The 20,808-nt window shown below is 45.8% G+C and overlaps 1 protein-coding gene across 1 annotated transcript in view; it reads right to left on the reverse strand.

Annotated features, from left to right (window-relative positions):
* SYT17 (synaptotagmin 17) overlaps positions 1 to 20,808 on the reverse strand; it is an 84,716-nt gene that overhangs the window by 21,096 nt on the left and 42,812 nt on the right. Inside the window, exons 6-7 of the mRNA XM_061153971.1 lie at positions 14,083 to 14,203; positions 11,746 to 11,901 (exon numbers count right to left, since the gene is read on the reverse strand). Of these exons, the coding sequence (XP_061009954.1) occupies positions 11,746 to 11,901; positions 14,083 to 14,203 (277 nt within the window). The remainder of the gene's footprint in view (positions 1 to 11,745; positions 11,902 to 14,082; positions 14,204 to 20,808) is intronic.

Consider the following 20,808-nt stretch of genomic DNA (forward strand, 5'->3'; position numbering starts at 1 on the left):
TAAGTTAACTCATGTGAAAACAGTTGGAGTAGCTCCTGGCATATAGGAGATGCTATATATGCCATTATCCTTGTTAAAAACTGAACGAACAGGGTGGGGGACGGGAGGGAGCAAGGAAGAAGGCAGTCAAAAGGTACAAACTTCCAGCTGTAAGATAAATTAGTACTGGGCATGTAACGGACAACATGATGACTATAGTTAACACAGTATGATACACAGGAAAGTTAAGAGTTCTCTTCACAGGGGGGAACTTTTTGTCTTTTATAAAATTGTATCTGTAGGAGATGATAGATGTTAGAAGCCTATTGTGGTGATCGTTTCACAATTTGTATGTAAATCAAACCATCCTGCTGTACGTCTTAAACATGCACACTGATGTATGTCAATTACTTCCCAATAAAATTGGGAAAAAAAAGAAATTTAAAATAAGAAACCAAATGGGAAAAACGAACAACTCCAAGATAGTTTCTATATGTGTCTGGAAAATGAAGGATGGAGGCTCAAAGATATTAAAAGGGATACAGCGACCAAACTCTGGAATCTGGTTTTCTGATTTTGAAGACACAGCTATCTCCACTATAGCAAAGGCTTTCCTTGAAATATAGAGAGACAGGGAACACTCCAGCTTGTGCCCTGCAGGCCCTGGCATTTTAAAGGTTAAGCCTTCTCCAGCTGACTGGCAGCTCTGGGTTGGCAGGGCCAGGACGAGGCAATGGACAGAACGGATGTCTGGAAAGGGTGCTCTCGATTTCTGCCTTTATTCCACACTCAAGCCTGCCCCCTTTCCCAGTTGCTGGCCTCCGCTGCCAAGCCTGACTGCTTGCAGCCAGCACTGATGTACAGGCAAGGCCGAACCTGGCCTCCACTGGCTCCCTTTTCTCACTCCACGTAGCTCGGGCCCTGAGGGACACGGATGGCTGGATAAATCCCCAGCCCCCTGATGGTGGTCCTCATGGGGACTTGCCTGGAATGAGGCTTCATCCAAAGGCACCAAAATCATTAAACAGCCAGGCAAGTGGAATAAAGGTCCCCAGGAACCCGGGCAGCTGGCCTGGTCTTCAAAGGCTGCCACTGCAACCCAAAATGAATGTTTAAGATCCAGCCAAGTTTTACCCCCTGAGTGGACTCTGGCAGCCTTAAGGAGCTCTCTGGAGAAGAGGTGAGGTGGGGGTGCTGCTGGGGGCTCATTATTCTGCCAGGGGAGCCCCACTATGACAGGTCTCCGCCTCCACCTCCTGATGACTTGGCCTCTGCCTGCGTGCAAGGTCAAAGCCACAATCCACAAAACCCCCACCAAACGCTGTGCCAAGCATGTTGCAAACACAATTTCCTTTGGTCCCTGCAACACCCAGTGAGGTGGCCGCTGAGATCTACAAATAAGGAAATCCTAATTCAGAGTCAAGTAACTTGCCAAGATAGGGAATTGTCCTTTACATCTAATCCACCGGCATGTTTTGTTATCTCTGCCAACATAATTATATCCCATTGCATCATTTCTCTGAAACCCTTCTGCCACCTCCCTGGCCCAAGACACCTTCATCTCTTCCCTGGATCATCAGCATACAGCCTCACACATGGACTTTTGACTCCCCTACCAGCTCCCTGACAGCCCATTCTCCACTCAACAGCTGCAATGAAACTTTAGAACATTATCCAAATCCCATCACTTCCTGGTCAACCCCCCAGCCCCCCAAAGTGTCACAAAGCACCTGGAAAAAGCAGGCCTCTGGCCCTACAGGTTCTATTTGATCTGCCCCCTGCTGCTTCTCTAAGTATTGGAGTAACACGGCAGAACAGAGGAGGGTCTTCTTGCTATGCAAACTGCGGTCCTCACACCAGCACTGGTGCCATCCGGCATATTAGAAATATAGATGCTCAAGTGCCATCTCAGACTGATTGGGAATCAGCATTTTAACAAGATTCCCCCAGGTGATTCATACACACATAAGTGTATGCTGAAGAGTCAGTTGGAACCAAACAGACTGAGTGGGAAGCTTGGCTTAGCCACTCACCAGCTGGATGACTTGGCACAAATGACTAGTTACTTGCTGTGCAGTGAAGAATTCACTTACCCAAAGCGAGGTCTGGTGTATACCCTTGGATCCCGGGAGGTGATCTCCAAGACCCTGGAATGTCTGGCAGGCATGCCTTTGTGTGCCTGGGGGCTCTGGCCGTGGGACTAACAATGTGATTACTGATGGGAGCTTTCAGTCACTCAGGTCAGTTCAGAGCCCTGATGATTGAGGCACAAGCTGGACCTCCAGGCGGCACTGGAGACGGAAGGTTGGCCATTGGACAGAGTGGGATCAAGCCCCAGTCCTAACTCCAGATATCAAAGGCTCCTTGGTTGGCAATACTCTGTGCACACTGTCACCCCCTTGTGACCAGGAGGAGGTACTGCCACCCACGACTCCACAGGAAGAGGATGACCCGACCCTCTGGACTCTGCCCTGAGCGTCTCTTCCCTGGACGGATTTTAATTTGTATCCTTTCGCTATCATAAAACTGTAGTCATAAGTAGTGTTTTCCTGAGTCCTGTGTGTTGTTCCGGTAAATTATTAAACCTGAGTGTGGTCACAGGGCTTGTGAGTTTGTAGCCAACTGGCCTGAAGTGAAGGTGGTTCTGGGGATCCCCGAGCTGGGTGTCTGAATCCAAGACAGCTTTGTGGGGATGCTCTCTCAGTCTTTGCAGTTGATTCAACTCATTGCATTCCCCTTCTCTGAGCTTCAGTTTCCCCAACTGAAAAATAGCCATCAAAGAGATCATACCTTATACGGTGTTGAAAGATAAGTGAGATAATGAGTACATAGGAGGCTCATGGTAACTACAAATATTACTGTTCCCATTGTTCAGACAAGAAAACTGAGGCTCGGAGAGGTAAAGCAACTTGCCTGCAGTCACACCGAGTGTGAAGCTAGATCTAGCTGACCTTGTCTGCATGCAATGCTCTCTACTCATGATGTGTTGGTGCTTTCTGGGAAGGGAAGGACAGTACTGGTTCTATTGAGCTGGAGTCATTCACGCCCATCCCAATGCTACCCACTGTTTCTCTTCTCTCCTGAGACTCATGTGACATGAATATCAGACTTTTTAATATTTCTCCATAGGTCTTTTTTCTATTCTTTCCCTCTCCCCTACCACCACTCAGAGAATTTTTTATTCTCTGTTATTCAGATTGCCTAATTTCTCCTGATCTTGCTTCAAGTTCACAAACTCTTCCCTCTGTTATTTCCATTCTGCTACCGAGTCCATCCAATGAATATTTTATTTCAGTTACTGTACTTTTCAGCTCTAAATTTTCCATTTGGTTCTTTTTTATACCTTCTATTCCTGTATCTGCTGGTCTGCCGATCTTCTCTATCTTATCGTTCTTTTCAAGATGGTTCACCCTTACTTTCTGAAGCACGCTTATAATAGCTGTTTTAATGTCTTTGTCTGATAATTTCAATATCTGGGTCATCTTGTGGTTAATGTTTGTTGATTATATTAACTCTAGGAATCTGTCAAATTTTGCTCAGTCTTCATACAGCAGATAATTTGGGATTGCAACCTGGGAATTTCAAATTTTATGACAGTATAGGTCTTGTCTTAATTCTACTGAATATGTTGATCTTTTCTACTTGTAGCAGGTGACTGATCACAGGTTAGGCTCAGAGCACAAGTTCTAACCTGCCTTCATGTGCTGTTACTCCAATGACAGGTCAGTTTTCAAAGTCTCGGCAGTGTTATTACTATCTGCCCATCACATGCGTCCCCCAGGGGCCAGCTCAGGACCTGGGTGGTGGTCTACCCTGCGGTTCTGGTTTCAGTCTCTGATACACCATGTGGGGTCATCTCCACTCCTGCACAGCCTGAGGATGAGTTTAGGAGTTCACACAGAAGCTCACTGGATCCCTTCTGGAGCTGCGTCCTCTCTGCATCCTTCCCACTCTGGCTCCCAGGGATGCACTTTCATGCCCTCTGGCTGGAAAGCCGAGGCTCCAGTTTCCCCACTCTGCTACTCACTGCCCATGACCGGGTCTGGATGGAGCCCAGTGCCCATCGCCATCTCCTCACATGCTTCCACCCTCAGGGAACCGCAGGCAGCACAAGCCGGCCTGGTTCTGGTGCTGAGTCCACACAGCTTTAGTGTCCAGCCCTGGCTCCCAGACACTGCAGCAGCCGGCAGATGGGGGATGATGGTTTGTAGATGAGGAGTCAGATGCTGGGCTGAGCGGCTAACCTCAAAAGTGTCAGCGTTTTGATTCTCATGCACTTTGCAATGATTGGAACAGCAGGTATGAATTTCCAAGCGGTCATTTCTGGACGGACAGGTCCACAAGCTGACCTGTGTTTAATTCCTGTAATAGGAATGATTTGCTAGGTTTTGCACAAGAGAAAGCTGGGATTCAAAGAGGTGGAATAATTCTCTGGATTCACACAGCTGGTTCACAGTGGGCCCAAGGTTCAAACCCAAATGGCCTGGGTCATTCCAGGGTCCACTCCTCTATGGCGGGTCCATCTATCTCACCATCATCATCATAATCTGGTATTTATTGAGCACCAACTATGTACAAGGCACTGCCCAAAGCTTTTTACCTGAATTGTTGAGACTGGAAGAAACAGAGGAGGAACCTGAGGCTCAGAAGAGAGATCTCAATCACCCAAGGTCACATGCACTTGCTGAGTGGTAAAGGTGACATCTGAACCCAACTGCATACTTCAATCCATACTCTGAGCAACTATCTCTCTAGGAGGCAGAGATGAGCCTGCTGCCCAGTGAGCAGGTCTGGGAGGGGAGAAGTCAGAGCATGCAGGAGGCTGCAGAGAGGAGGCAGAGCGTAGGTGGGCCAAGGCCAAATGCTGGGGAACATCTGTACCCTGGAACAAATCCACAGCATCTTGATCTCAAGGGAGCTTCTGGCTCTAACAGACTGGTTATGCCCCTCTCAGACTGGCTTGCCCTCCTCTCCTCCGCTGGAAAACCGCTGCCCCACGTCCCAAACCCTGACACTTTTCCAGCATGTCCTCCAGTGCCCATTCAACTCTGAGGTCTTTCCAGGCAAGAGGGCGGCACACTGTGCCCCAGACCTCCCTCCTCATTCTCCTCCACGCCTCTCTACCCCTCTCATCTCACCAGCAGATTCAATTAACCAATTTGATGCTACAGCCACAGAAAGCCAAGCAATTATGGAAAACAGACCAGGTGCCTTGGAACTCACTCTCAGAGAGTGGTCTGGGAGGCCTCCAAGCAGACAGTGGGATGGGGAGGGAGGCAGAACAGGAAGGCAAATGCTTGCCAGTCCAGACTGCACAAGAGATCCACTTGGGCGCTTTGAAAGATACACCCACCCCCTCCAAGATACAGGTGCTCTGGCTGATGTAGTTGCTCCGAGCCTGGGCATCAGGATATTTTTAAGACCCATGTAATACTAACGTACAGATGGGGTTAGGAAATCTAATGATGTGTAGAGGTTAGGATCACTGCTGGAGAGTTTGAATCTTTCGAAGACAGGCAGAAAGACTGTCACTCACCCTGAGTGCACTAATCCTGGGTCTCTAGGTATCCGTTCCCCAAAGCATGGTCTGCAGACCTCAGCATCTGCGTCACTTGGGTGTTGTCACAACTGCGGGATCCCAGGCCCCACCCCAGACTGAGTCAGTATCTGCATTTTAACAAACCCCTGGGGGATGCCTATGCATGTGAAAGTTTGAGGCACCAAATTTTCTAGTTCTAATGAGAGATGCTGAGAGTTGGAAAAACCTAGGAGTGTCAGTCATTGCCTGGTTTCCCTTCCCACTGCTCTGCAGCTGCTCAGAGCTGGTTATCACTAAAGGCTCCCTTTCTAAGCCTATGCACAGGTCAATTCTTGCAGCAGCTGCCTTGAGAAACTCTAGCAGGTTTGGGGGGTCAGCAGGGCACGGGTCTTCCCTGCTGACCCCTGGCAGCCCTTGAGCACCAGGCTGAAGTCTGAAGTCAGGCTCGGTTTCTCCTCCAGCCCTGCCTGACCTCACCTCCCTTCCTACACCCTTCAGTTCCCAGCTCCCATGTCGTCACCTCCTCTCACGCCCCAGACTGGCTCGGGCTCTCTGCAACAGGCCCTGCTCTCCGCCTCATAACCTCAGACCAATTCACAATTAGTTTGTTACTGCTATGGAATTTGATCGGTGTTCCTCTGCTAGAAGTAAGCTCCGTGAGAACACGTTTCATGAACGTCTGGTGGTCTACTGAGTAAGCAGCATCTAGCAGCAGAGGACGAGATGGTTGGATGGCATCACCGACTCAGTGGACATGAATCTGAGCAAACTCCAGGAGATAGTGAAAGGCAGGGAGGCCTGGCATGCTGCAGTCCATGGGGTCACAAAGAGTCAGACGTGATGTACCGACTGAACAACAGTACATAGTATTTGCTCAAAAAAAAGTCATTCAGTGGGGACTGATGCCTAGTTGGCTCCTGGCCCAGGGAGCTGGACCCTGCCCGCCCCCAGCTCTGCCATCAGAGGCCACCTGTAGGCAGTGGTCCCCACTCCTGTTGCTCCCTGGTGCTGGGAACCTTTTCTAAGCTAACTGCCTCTTGACTACGGTCACCAGATGAGGTCGAGCTTTGAAAGCTTTTCAGAAGGCCAGGACGCCCAGGATCCTCAGGTCAGAGGATCAGGACATGAACTTCACTCAGTTCCTTCTAATCTAGCAAGCGCCCTAAAACTTCACCTCCAAGCAGACAGATGGTCTTCTTCTGACACCAGGAAGGAGAGTGACTGGAAGAGGAGAAAATACCCCACCCAGGTAAGTCTATAAAATAAGTGCTTCCCTCCCTTTTCATGCTTTCCACAAAATCTCACACTACAAACTGACAAAGTGGCTAGAACAAAGTATTTACTTACATATAATAACCCATCTTCTTTCAGAAGCTTTAAGATGGCATCTAGCTGCATAAATTTGGTGTCTGTCTAGTAGTAATAACAGTAGCCAATACTTAAGGAGCACTTTCTCTGAGCCGAGAACCATTCTAAGCCTTCATATATATTAATTCATTTTCGGCTTGACCACAATTTACTGAAGTCAGGACCACTGTCCCCATTTTACAGATAAGGAAGCGGAGGCAAAGAGAAGCTGAGAAAAGTGCCAAGATCACGGAGTGAACCCTGGGAATCTTGCTCAAGGATCTGGCCCCTAACCACTGTTCTTAACCCCTCAGAGAGAATAGTCTGTGAACGTCCGGCCTCAGCCTCCAGGAACTACTCGGAAACCCTGGGGTTCTATGGAGCTTAAGCTGCATTTCTTCTCTTTCTCTTGCTTTTTAAAATTGTGGTAAAATGCATGTGACATAAAATTTACCATTTTAACCATTTTAAGGTATGCGTGCATGCACAGTTGTTTCAGTCAAGTCTGACTCTGTGCAACCCTATGGACTGCAGCCCAGCAGCCTCCTCTGTCCATGGGATTCTCCAGGCAAGAATACTGGAGTGGGTTGCCATGCCCTCATATAAGGGGAATGATACAGTATTTGTCCTTTTGTATCTGGCTTATTACTTAGCATAATGTCCTCTAGGCTCATCCAGGCTGGAGCATGTATCAGTTTCCTTTCTTTTAAGGCTGAGCAACATGCCATTGTATGTATACACCACATTTTGTTTATCCATTTATGCATCCATCAGTGGACACTTAGGTTGCCCTCTCCTCAACTCCCACCCCTCCTCCTCCACTCTTTTTTGCTGTTATGAATAAGGCTCCTATGAATACGAGTGTGCAAATGTCTTGAATTCTGCTTTCAATTCTTTTGGGCATATACCCAGAAGCAGAAATGCTGGATCATATGGCAATTCTATTTTTAATTTTTCAAAGAGCTGTTATCAAGCTACATTTCTTTTTTTCTTTCCTTTCTTTTTAGCGCCTACTTCCAATAACAGCCCAATAACCTCAGTGGCCAACTCCACTTTACTTTCTAGAAGGTCTCTGGACCGCACGCTGCTGTCTCAGGGATCAAAAAGCCATTTCCCCCCTCTTTTCTTTTAAACTTCAGCTGCAAAAATTACCTGATTGAAAACTGCTGAAGAACCTCGTCCCACACAGGAATGAACTGCTCAGAAAGCCCAGCCCACCGGCTAATTACAGGCTTTTACCAGGATTCTCAGCAAACGCTTAAATTGCAGATCAACCTTCCCTCTGTTAGGAAGTGTTTGGAAACATGCTAATGGGCTGGGTTTCAGATCCTTAGCCTGGAGGTGACAGCTCTTTCCCCCAGCTGATAAATAAAGCAAGTTAGAACCTCATGGATTTGAATTCAGGAGAGTCACAGTTTTGCTGAGATAGCTCCCCGCTCAATCCACATTTCTCTATTATTCCAGCCAGTGGTCTTTCTGCAAATGCCACCCCAGCGGGGATTTTCACTCAAAGCTGTGCTTCGGAACCCTGACTGAGCATTAGAAATATCTGGGGTGCTTTAAAATACAGATATTTCTAAAGAGCCCAGGACCCTGGCTAACCTAGCTGAACCAGAGTCTCTGTGGTGGGATCTGGCCACTGGCAGCAGGTGAAAACTCCCAGCTGATTCCAAAGTGCAGCCAGGCTTGAGACTCCCTCGCTTAGGGGGACACAGAAGTCTGCAATCCTTCCTACTCTACAAAGAACATTTTCAATGGGTTTTTAACCTGAAAAACCTGAGCTAAGGCCTTTAAAGGAGAGAAGCAGGTCTTCCACGAATGGAGAGCACAGGCTTTGTCTGATGGCCACAGCCGACAACTGACTCCTGGAGCTGGGGGTGGGGGGTGTCAAAAGAGGGATGCAGGGTGTGAGCTGGGGTGGGGGATGGGAGTGCCGCTACGGTTTGAGACTTTGGCCATACGGGTTTCACATATGGGATCCAAAGTGGTTCAAAAAATAAATGAATAAACTCAGAACTCTATGCAATATTTTCTGTCCTGTGTATTTTTCTGGGGAAGGTCCTCCAGAGTTCCTATCACGGGCTCTGATGCTCTGTCACACACTTCCACCCCTGCCCCTTGGCTTTTTATCATAGTCTGCCACATGATGGTATATGATGCAGTTACTAAAAATAAGGACTTAGATCCATCCATATCTGCATTGACCTGGAGGGACTGAACACATTCACTGTTCCTGAAACAGGAGCAAGTTTCAGAATGACGTCCACAGAATGGTCCAGAAACCTCCACAAGAGAGCAGGGATTGCTACATACACAGTTTTGGAATTCATGAATAACTCTTTAAAAGAACTGACTCTTCCATATGTGGATGACATTTGTGTGAACAAGGAGAAAAGTGTGGAGTGGGACACACCAGGGCATTCAAGGTGGTGACTTCAGGGAGAAGGGCCTGGAAGGAGGTGAGGAAGAGAGTGTAATTTCCTGAGGGCGGGGGCTTGCTCTGTGCTTGACACAGTGTTCAGCACCGATTATGAACGGATCTCTTTTAACCGAGGTAACAGTCCTTAGAGGTCTCCTTGTAGGGCTTCCCTGTTACACAGACCAGAGAACTGAAGCACACAGATCTTGCCCAAGGCCACAAAGTTAGGACCCAGGCTATGCAGTGAACCCCTTTGTTCTTCTGATTCTCCATTCATACACTTCCTTCAGTTGCATGTGACACTTCGGTCATAAAATTTTAAGTAAAATATAAAAGTGTCAGGACTTTCCACATGGGCTCTCTCAATGCCCCCCTCCCCCAATCCCTTCCTGATCTAAACATGCAATAAGTCCTTTATTCTCAGGAGGGAGGTAGGAAACGTATTCCATGCTTGGATCCAGTCTTGGTTCAATAAGGCTCCCACTGCCTGCCGGCCACCTTTACAGAGCCAATGGAATCCCTGTCTTCTATCTTGACCTGAAACACTGTGGTGAGCGGGGTCCCTGTCTGCTGGTAACTCAATCTGGACAGAAGCCATCACATGTTCTATCAGAAATCATTACCTCTGCTAGGGCAGGCGGCCCTGATTGGATGCAGACTCTCAGGGTGACAGGTCTTGAGAAACCCCAGACCAGTCTGCCTGGGGGGGTCTTGGAGCATGGAACATCTGCAGTCTTGTGGATGAGAGGTAATAAGGTGTGCAGTGGAAGGAGTGCATGCAAGGATTTTTCAGTTATGGCCTGCTTTCCTGGGAGACCTGTAAGCCAAGGATTCTAGACTGGATCTAAGCAGATGATGGTTTCCAATTACTCTGGAGCAAGACTCCTCAAAATATGAGGTCAGATCCCTAATGCCATCATGACCTTGGTGCTTGAGAAAATGCAGATCCCTTGATCTTAGGAGCTAGCAAGACCAGACCTTGAATCCTCTGTACCAGCTGGAGCCCCAGGGTCAATTGCTCATGGTTTTTTTTTTTTTCCTTTTTTTTAAATTAGTTGGAGGCTAATTATTTTACAATATTGTAATGGGTTTTGTCATACATTGACATGAATCAGCCATGGAGTTACATGTATTCCCCATCCCGATCCCCCCTCCCAATTGCTCATGTTTTAAGCCTCAGTCCCTTGCCCTGTAAATTGACGAGGATGATGTTAACTTGAGAGGGTGGGCTATGATGAATATTAGCAATAATACAGGTGAAGTCTGTGAAAAGGACACAAGAAATAGTAACCATTACTTCTATTAACTCTATGTTGTGGTGGTGGATGAGGGCAGCTTCAAAAAATGGCTTCAGTGATCCTTACCTCCCAGTATCCACACCCTTGTTTAATCCCCTACTCTTGAATGTGAGCTGGACCTAGTGAGTTGCTTCTAATGAGTGGAATATGACCAAAGGGATAGGTTGTCACTTCCAAGACTAGGTTACAAAAGGACTATAGTTTTCCTCTTGTTCACTCTCTCTTACCCCCTCATTTGCCCACTTTAAGCCAGTTGCCATATTGTAAGATGCCCTATGAAGCAGTCCGTGTGATAAGTAATTGGGCAAGGTCACTGGCCAACATCCAGGAAGGACCAGAGGCCCCAAGCCAACATTCTGCAAGGAACTGAACCCTGCCAACAACTCTGTGAAGAAGATTGAAAACAGATCCCCAGCCGACCTTCAGGTGAGCCTTCAGATGAGTCTGCAGTCCCAGCCAATACCTTAACTGCAGCCAGAAGCACCCAGCGAAGCTATGCCCGAATTCTTGACCCGTAGCAAATATGAGAATAAATACTGATTGTTTTGAACCACTAAAGTTTGGGGTGATTTTGCAGCAATAGATAACCAATACATCCCGGAAATAGTAGATTAAATTATACTTTGGAAACAATAGATTCAGCCAGAGTGTGGCACCTGAAGTCTTTACTGAAATACCATGTCCTCTGGGAAGACTTTCAAAATCCTCCTCTCTGAGTTAGGTGATCATATTTCCTTATGTTTCCCTATTAGACCATAAGCTACTTGAATCATCATATCATCAAAGCTCACATAGTACTTAGGATTATCTCAAAGTCATAAGTCACTTCATCTTCACAACAAACCTATGAAACAAGTACTATTATTGCCCACATTTTGCAGATGACAGAAACTGAAGCTCAGAAGGCTAAGTAACTTGCCTAAGTCTTTAGTAATTATGTGGAAGTGCCAGGACATCTGGCTTCAAAATTTGCATTTGTAATGATTATACTTTGTGGTTCTATAAATCTTTTCCAAATTCACAAATGGTAAGCCCAAACCCAGGTAGCTAAATACCAGACAGGAAGTTCTTAAATATCACCCTCTCGAGATCACCTTCTATCCCTAGGACAATACACTGAATATGTCTCACCTGTAGTTCTCAATGTCTGGAACACTACCTACCTGTAAACACTAGGCTGGCATTTTCCAGTTCTTCTTGGGGAACTTTGAAGCTGAAGGATTCATTGTAAAAGGGATCGATTGTGCCTCTTAAGAAGGATGTCTTCTTTGTTTTCACAAGCTTGAGTCCATGTACCAGCTGAATTTTCACAAATGGGTCTGAGAATAGAGTGTTGGAGATCATGAAACCCAATCCATCTGTTCATCTAACTTTCCAACCATTTGACCATTCTTTTATCTTTCACCAGTCCATCCATTCCAGGTTTTCACTCCTTTTTTCATTCATCCATTTCCCCATCTATCCACATATTTTTTTTCTTTTTCCCATCCAGCTTCTTCTCTGCTCACCCTTTCTCTCTTTCTCTAGCCATGCAAGATTTATTGAGCTCCCTATATGTGTTAGGCATTGTGTTAATTTTACAAATGAAGAAACTGAGAACTCAAATAGGAAATGATTTGCTTTAAGACAAGGCTAGTGGAAGAATAGCTAGACCCAGAGCCTGTCCTAGTTTTTCTGCCCTTAGAGGCCCATCATCATGTCAGTGAGCCCAAAGCCCATATGGGGGAAATAGAGATGGCAGAATTATAACTATTATTCTTAGATCGCTTTACAGCTTACAAAGAAATTCATGTACATTATCTAATTTTATGTTCATCTAAACAACTCAATGAGATAAATATTGTTATGTCAATTTTTCAGACAGAGAATTGAGGTTTATAGAGGTTAAGTAACTTCCCCAAGGCCACATCATTTATAAGAAGTAGAACTAGGATTTGGTTCCAGGCAGTTTTACTCAGGAGCCCTTAATCATCCTATCATATTGACTCTCCCACTGCAATGAATCTGAAACTCTCCAGCTTTAATACCATTCCCTCCACTGGTCCCTTCAAAATCTGTTTTTAATATGTGGTTTTTGAGAATACAAGTTGTCTTCTAAATTCAGCTGTCACTTTATAGCAAAAGTAATTTATTTTAGCTATTGCACTTAGAAAAGACTATATTTCCACCACTGAGCTGAAGAGATCCCAACAACCACGACTACTTTCATGATAATATCCTTTGCTGTCATGGGAAAGCTACATAAGGAGGGAATGTAATCTGTTCTATTTCATTAAAAGTCACGTTCAAATTGGTGTGTTACAGACACTTGAAATACAGCAGGGTTTTCAGAGCTGGGATTTATAAAGATGTATGCTACAAAAAATTGATGCTTTTGAACTATGGTGTTGGAGAAGACTTTTGAGAGTCCCTTGGACTGCAAGGAGATCCAACCAGTCCATCCTAAAGGAGATCAGTCCTGGGTGTTCATTGGAAGGACTGATGCTGAAGCTGAAACTCTAATACTTTGGCCACCTCATGCGAAGAGTTGACTCATTGGAAAAGACCCTGATGCTGGGAGGGATTGGGGGCAGGAGGAGAAGGGGAGGACAGAGGATGAGATGACTGGATGGCATCACTGACTCAATGGGCATGAGTCTGAGTAAACTCGGGGAGTTGGTGATGGACAGGGAGACCTGGTGTGCTGCAATTCATGGGGTCACAAAGAGTCGGACACAACTGAGCGACTGAACTGAACTGATGCTACACTTGAAATGAGCTAGAAAAAGAACCTCAGAGGGTGTCCACTGGTCTCATGGCTAGAAAGCATCGTCAGTGCACACTACCGCCACCTGGAGCATGGTGTCTCCATTGCAGGCATAGCACCTGGAGAGTGAAAGTGAAAGTCACTCACTCATGTCCCAGTCTTTGTGACCCCATGGACTATGCAGTCCATGCAATTCTACAGGCAAGAATACTGGAGTGGGTAGCCGTTCCCTTCTTCAGGAGATCGTCCCAACCCAGGGATCGAACCCAGGTCTCCGCATTGCAGGCAGATTCTTTACCAGCTGAGCCACCACGGAAGCCCATGAATACTGGAGTGGGTAGCCTATCCCTTTATCAGAGGGTCTTCTTGGCCCAGGAATTGAACCGAGGTCTGCTGCATCACAGGCGAATTCTTTACCAGCTAAGCTACAAGGGAAGCATAGCATCCGGACAGGCAAGTAACTTTCTCCAGGCCACATGTGTACAAGGAGGATTTAGATTTCAATAGTTATCACACCTGGTCTCGATCAAACCCCCACTTCAGAGGGGATGGTATCATTTACCTGCTTCATCCTAAGAGACATCTGATCATTTATCTCTTGAACTAACAGACTAGATCTGGATACTATTTTATCCTCAGAAGCTCCTATGAGTTAACAGCATCCAGGATGTAGAAAAAGAAAATCAGGTCCCTTGTGTCGAACAAACACAGATGCCTTGCTAAAGCAATAACAGAAGGAGGGGCCACACGGTACCTGAACCCTGGCTCACATCTGTCTGAAGAAGTTGCTTGGCTCGAATGACGTCAACGTTCAGCCTCCCAGCACTCGGGAGATAATTCAGTGACAGGAGCAGCTCCCCGAGTTCTACCTCATTCTGTGGAGAAAGGATATAATCAGGAAGTTGCATTTTTCTTGTATTTCTTTTGCACCTCTCATGCAGGAAATTGATTCCTGCAGCTCACAAATGGACTTCTATGGGTGGATCAGCTGACAGAGGGCACCTCTTTTTCTGACTTCTTTTAGCCTCTTTCCCCAATCATTTTCTTCCTTCCATCTCAGAAAGTATGTTCTGCTTTTAGAATGTGTAAGAGCAGCAACAACATAGTAGAACAAAAGCATCAATAACGATAAGAAATAAATGCCACATGCCAAATACTGTGCTAAGTACTTTATATGAAATTATTACTTCAATCTTCACATTTAACAGAAGAGGAAACTGAGGCTTGAAGGAGACAGAGGCTTAGAAACATGTCCAAGGCTACACAGCTAGAAAGTGGTAGTGCTGACACGTGGACCTAGGGAGGCTGATTCCAGACTCTGACCACTGTGCGATTCTGCCTTCCAGCAGGATACTGGGGAGGCAGCCCACCCTGCAGGGAAACCATCCTGCAGGCTCTCATATTGTTCTGAAGTAATTCCCAGACTTTATACTATTTTATCTGTAATATTTTAGCAGGTTGAGAAATCTGTTCTCAACTTGCAAGCTGAGCCCACAAAAAGCCTGTGCAAAGCCTGTGTTTCTAGCCTCACCACAAAGCTGGGACTGTGACATCCCTTGTTGAAGAGTATCCGTTCCTTTGCTGTTAATACAACCAAATTGTGGGAAGTTCACATACGCACCCAGTGCATGACTCCATCCTTCCAACAGTACCTAGAAACAAGAGGCCCCCACTTCTTTATCTCTGTAAACACTTTTTTAATTGTAGAAAATTTCAAATACAAATTAAATAGTCCAGTTTCATTAATCTCTATATACCCATCACCCAATTATACCAATTATCAACACATTGCAACATGTTTCATCTTGTCTGAGACCATACAGGCTGCTATAACAAAAATACCACAGACTGGGGAGCTTATAAACAATAGGAATTTCTCTCTCACAATTTTGGACACTGGAAGATCAGGGTGCCTGCATGGTTGGGTGAGGGCCCTCTTCAGGGTCGCAGACTCCTTAGCAGAGGGCTGGGAAGCTCTCTGAGTTTTAATAAGGGCACTAATCCCATTCTTGGGGGCCTCCACCTTCATGACAGCCATCTATCCACATATCCACTTCCCAAAGGCTGCACATTCTAACACTGTTACATTGCATGTGAGGATTCCAACATGTGAACTTCCCAGGGGGTGGGGGAGTGAACCACAAACATTCAAACCATAGCACATCTATACCCTGACTTGTAAAAAACTTTAGCTGCATATTTTAAACCAAGTCCCAGACATGATGTTATTTTCCCTATGTATCTTTTAGAGTGCCTTTCTGATAAGGACATTAAAACAAATATTTCAGACTTCCATGGTGATTCATGGTTGAGAATCTGCCTGCTCATGCAGGGGACACGGGTTCCATCCCTAGTCCAGGAAGATTCCACATGACACAGAGCAACTAAGCCCAAGCACCACAACTGCTGAAGCCTGCGCCCTAGAGTCTGGTCTCCACAACAAAAGACATCGCAATGAAAAGCCCATGCACTGCAATGAAGAGTAGCCCCCATCTGTCTAAACTAGAGAAAGCCCACGAGCAGCAACGATGACCCCGCACAGCCAGAAATAAATAAATAAAAGCCCAAGCATTTTTAGTATGGGAAATTTCTAATCATATGCAAAAGAAAGCAGAAGCATATAAGGAGCTTCCTCATAGCACCATCACTCAGCTTCAACAATTACCATCACATGGCCAATCTTAATTTACCTAAACCCTCATCCAACTCCTCATCTTATTCTGAAGTAATTCCCAAACATCATATTATTTTATCTGTAATAGTCTAGCACGTATCTCTAAATGACGAGATTGATCTATCTGTCTATCCATCTATCCATCCTTTGTCCACCCACACACTCGCCCACCCATAATCTCTATCTCTTCTGGTGTCAGTCATTTGAACGAGTCAATACCAAGTGGCAGCTCTAAGAACAATGCTTGGTACATGCAGATACTCAATAAACATTTGTTGACTGAATGAAGAGTCAAACCAAAATATTTCTGAACCCACTGAGTTAGTCACCAAACATGAAACAACCTTGAAATCAACTCAGAGGATGCTGACTGGCAGCCTGTAGATTACATTTTGTTTGGTTCACATCATGTTTAAACAGATAATTACTTGCTAATATTTATAAAATTCAAGAATCAAGATTTTTCACACACAAAAAAGCCTAGATATCTTGCCTTTCTTGAAAAACAGGAAGGTCTGGCAAGGCTGAGCCCACATCCCCACCTGGCAACATCTGGCTGCAATGCAGTGCCCTCCAGACAGGATCTGTCTCTTCATGTCACGGGCTCCCCACTTGTCCTCCTTCACCCTTTACATTCTTGCTGTCCAGCTCTGGGCACACAAGCTTGCAGATTTGTCAAGAAAGAAATGGCCAACTCAGTATCTTGAGTAATCAGAGAAGTTCAGAGCCCTTTACACATTTGCTAAGGGTTTCCTTCTTGTTCTCGAAGGCCTGGAATACACGTTTGTCCTCAGGCAAGGAATGCTGTGTATCATGCTGGTGCCCAGGCCAGGGAGAAGCCATTTGAAAGTCCCATGGGCTTCGTATCTCCCAGGTTTGTAAGTCAGAGTGATGCCTTCCCTGCTTCTAAAATGAACCAGCGTCTCATCTCATAATGCAACTGTATAAACAGGGATCAGGATTTGTAATTCAGTCAGCTGAGCTGCATAAACAGGACAAAAAAAAAAAAAGCCAGATTCAACCAATCTAGTCATCGAGGGTAGTTTGTTTAGAGATGGGCTCAACTGAGGAACAATTTAGGATGGCAAGAAATTAGCCTATATACACAGACTAGTGGTTCTCAACTGGGGACAGTTTTGTCCCCAGGGCACATGTGCCAATGTCTGAAGACATCTTGGGTTGTCACAGCTACGGTGGGGGGTGCTCCTGGTACCCCTCCCTTTGTAGAACACCCAGATCTAGTGGAAAGCCACCAACCCCAAATAAAGAATGACCCAACCTCAAATGGCAACAGTGCTGAGGTTGAGAAACACTGGATAGACAAGAGAAAGGGAGACAGTAGTCTCCTTTGTGATAACAAAAAGAGAGTAAATATTCTTTAACCCAACAGCTCCATCTCCAGCAGACCCTATAGACATCATCCCACAAAATGTGTCAGGATGTGACCACACAAGGGTAATGAGTACTTATCATGGCTTCCATTGATTGCCTGTGGCCCTACTATGTGCTTGGACTGAAATGAGATATGATGCCTGCGTCATGGAATATACGTTTTGGAAGCAGAGACAGTAAACAGACTAAAAAAAAAGTCATGAATGAGGTGATTTCAGATAATGCTGAGTACAAGGAAGAAAACTCCAGCAGGGCAAGGAAGATGCAGGGCCTTTCTGGGGAAGACAGAAATATTCTATATCTTGACTGTGGTAGTTGTTTCACAGGTGTACTTGCCCCCAGATTAATAAACTATATATTTTAAATGTATGTGTTTACGGCATATGGGCTTCCCTGGTGGCTCAGATGGTAAAGAATCTGCCTGCAATGCAGGAGGCCGGGGTTCAGTCCCTGGGTTAGGAAGATCCCCTGGAGAAGGAAATGGCAACCCATTCTAGTATTCTAGCCTGGAGAATTGCAGGGACAGAGGAGCCTGGTGGGCTACAGCCCATGGGGCCACAAAGAATTGGACACAACTGAGTGACTATCACTTCCACTTTTCATTTATTGCATATAAATTATACCTCAGTAAAGTAGGGGGCGGAAATCTAAAGCAAGCACGCAGAACAGAATATTAGCCCTTGTCAAGCCTGGGAGATGGGCAGGTGGGTATTGTATTGTTTTCTGTTAGAAATAATTCATTTAAAAACACAAATAAAAATAAATAGTAAAAAAATAAAAAAATAAATAGTAAAAAATAAATAAAAAAAGAAAAGCAGGCAGAGAGTGGTGACTTATGGGGCACACACGGGGGCTGCCACGTCAGCCAGGGTGGCCGGCGGGCAAGGCCTCTCTGTGAGGGGAGATTGTTCAGTTCAGCTCAGTTCAGTTGCTCAGTCGTGTCCGGCTCTTTGTGACCCCATGAACCACAGAACGCCAGGCCTCCCTGTCCATCACCAACTCCCGGAGTTTACCCAAACTCATGTCCATTGAGTCAGTGACGCCATCCAACCAACTCATCCTCTGTCGTCCCCTTCTCCTCCTGCCTTCAGTCTTTCCCAGCATCAGGGTCTTTTCAAGAGTCAGCTCTTCGCATGAGGTGGCCAAAGCATTGGAATTTCAGCTTCAACATCAGTCTTTCCAATGAACACCCAGGACTGAGCTCCTCTAGGATGGGCTGGTTGGGTCTCCTTGCAGTCCAAGGGACTCTTAAGAGTCTTCTCCAACACCACAGTTCAAAAGCATCAATTCTTTGGTGCTCAGCTTTCTTTACAGTCCAACTCTCACATCCATACATGACCAGTGGAAAAACCATAGCCTTTACTAGACGGACATTTGTTGACAAAGTAATGTCTCTGTTTTTTAATATGCTGTCTAGGTTGGTCATAACTTTCCTTCCAAGGAGTAAACATCTTTTAATTTCATGCAATCACCATCTGCAGTGATTTTGGAGCCCCCCCAAAATAAAGTCAGCCACTGTTTCCACTGAGGGGAGATTGGAGGCATGTTAAGTGTGGAGGGGGACACGCCAGGCAGAGAGAAGAACAAGTGAAAAGAGGGAGAAACAAAGCCGGTGGGTTTGAGAGCAGAGGGAAGGCCAGGGAGGGTGAGAGGAGATGGATTCTGGAAGGGTCCATGGAGCCAGAGAAAGCTGCCCCGTGGCTGACCTAGTGGAAGCCTGCTCACGTCCCAGCTGCCAGTGCAAAGAGATGGATGAAGAGAGAGGGACCCGAGGCCAGTTCCCAGCCCTCAGCTCCTAAGAGGCCCTCAAGCCCTCTCTAAGTAGAGTGCTTCCTAGAGAGGGCTGCTCGCCTCCTCCCCGGGGCCATTGACTGAACCCTCAACAAGGCAGCTTCCCGGTGTCATCACCTTTCTGAGAAGGTTGTTTTTCATCTAAAGGGAAAAAAAAGTGAAGCTCTTTTAGCCTTCACTCCATTAGTAGGATACAAGCTGGCAGCCCTCTCCCGGTGCCCCCACCCCCACCCTACACAAGCACATCGAGGTTTTTCATGCGCTGTTTTTCCAGGAAAGCAGGTCCATTGATCTAGCCGTGCTTTCTGTCTCAGGAGGGATCAACTTGCAAGACAATTGTCTGGAATTCGGGGAACAGCTGGTAGAAATAAAAAGGGAGACTAACTGAGCAATATCGAAGGCTTGATTTATTTAACAAACATTTATTCAACAGTTACTGGGGCCTGGGCCTGGGAAGTCATGAACATGGTAATTACAGCAAACCTTTACGAAGAAAGCACCCTGGACCAGGCACTGATCCTGGCAAGCTAAGGCTCAATCTCATTTCTTCCCCTAATAGCCTAGAGATTTCCATTTCACAGATGAAGAGATTCTAGCTCAGGGGCACCAATGAGGAAGGACAGGAGGCAAGCTCAGTCCCTGTATTAACTCTCATGTTGTGTTGCTGCTGATTAAAGCATGATCCCAGCCATCAACAAGTCAGTCGGCTGGGGAAGACTAGGGAAAATATGGAAAAAAAAAGAAAAGAATAAGTGTTGGCACAGATGTGGAGACATTGGAACCCTGTACACTGCTGCTGGGAACGTAAAATGCTATAGCCATTCTTCTACTAAACAGTTTGGCCATTCCATGAAACATACAGATATGGTATGACCCAGCAATTTCGCTCCTAGGTATATACCCAAGAGAACAGAAAAATGTGCACATGAATTTTACAGTTGCACTATCCATAGTAGCCAAAGGGGGAAACAGTTCAAATGTTCACCAATGGATGAATGGATTAACAAAATATGATATATTCATACAATGCTGTTATTCAGTCATGAAAACAAATGAAGTAGTCATACATGCTTCAGTATTGTGTAGATGAGCCTCAGAAACATGATGCTAGGTGAAAGAAGCCAGACACAAAATCACATGTTGTGTGGTTCCATTTATGAGATACCCAGAATCAGTAAATCCATAGAGACAAAAATCAGATTAATGGTTGCCAGGATCTGGGAGGAAGGGAAGATGGGAGTGACTGCTTAGTGGGTACAGGGTCTCCCCTGGAGATAGACATGTTTTGGAATGAAAGGTGACGGTCTTACAACACTGAGAATGTACTAAGTGCCACTGAAATGTACACTTTCAGATGGTTAAACTGATGTTATGTGAATTTCACCTCAATTAAAAAAATATAATATGGCCTAGGTGTTAATAAGCCATATGAACCAGACCGAGTAGAAGACTGAAGCACAATCCACTCTGGGAAGGGGTGTGATCAGGGAAGACTTCTTCACTCAGGATGCATTTGAATTAATCCCTAACAGACAGGTAGGATGTGTTGATTCAGCTGATCATGGCAGTCACTTCAAAACACATGCAAGATACATACAAAATTCTATATATGTCATCACATTG

Source organism: Dama dama, chromosome 10 (genome assembly GCF_033118175.1).
Source record: "Dama dama isolate Ldn47 chromosome 10, ASM3311817v1, whole genome shotgun sequence".
In the NCBI taxonomy this organism is placed as follows: domain Eukaryota; kingdom Metazoa; phylum Chordata; class Mammalia; order Artiodactyla; family Cervidae; genus Dama; species Dama dama.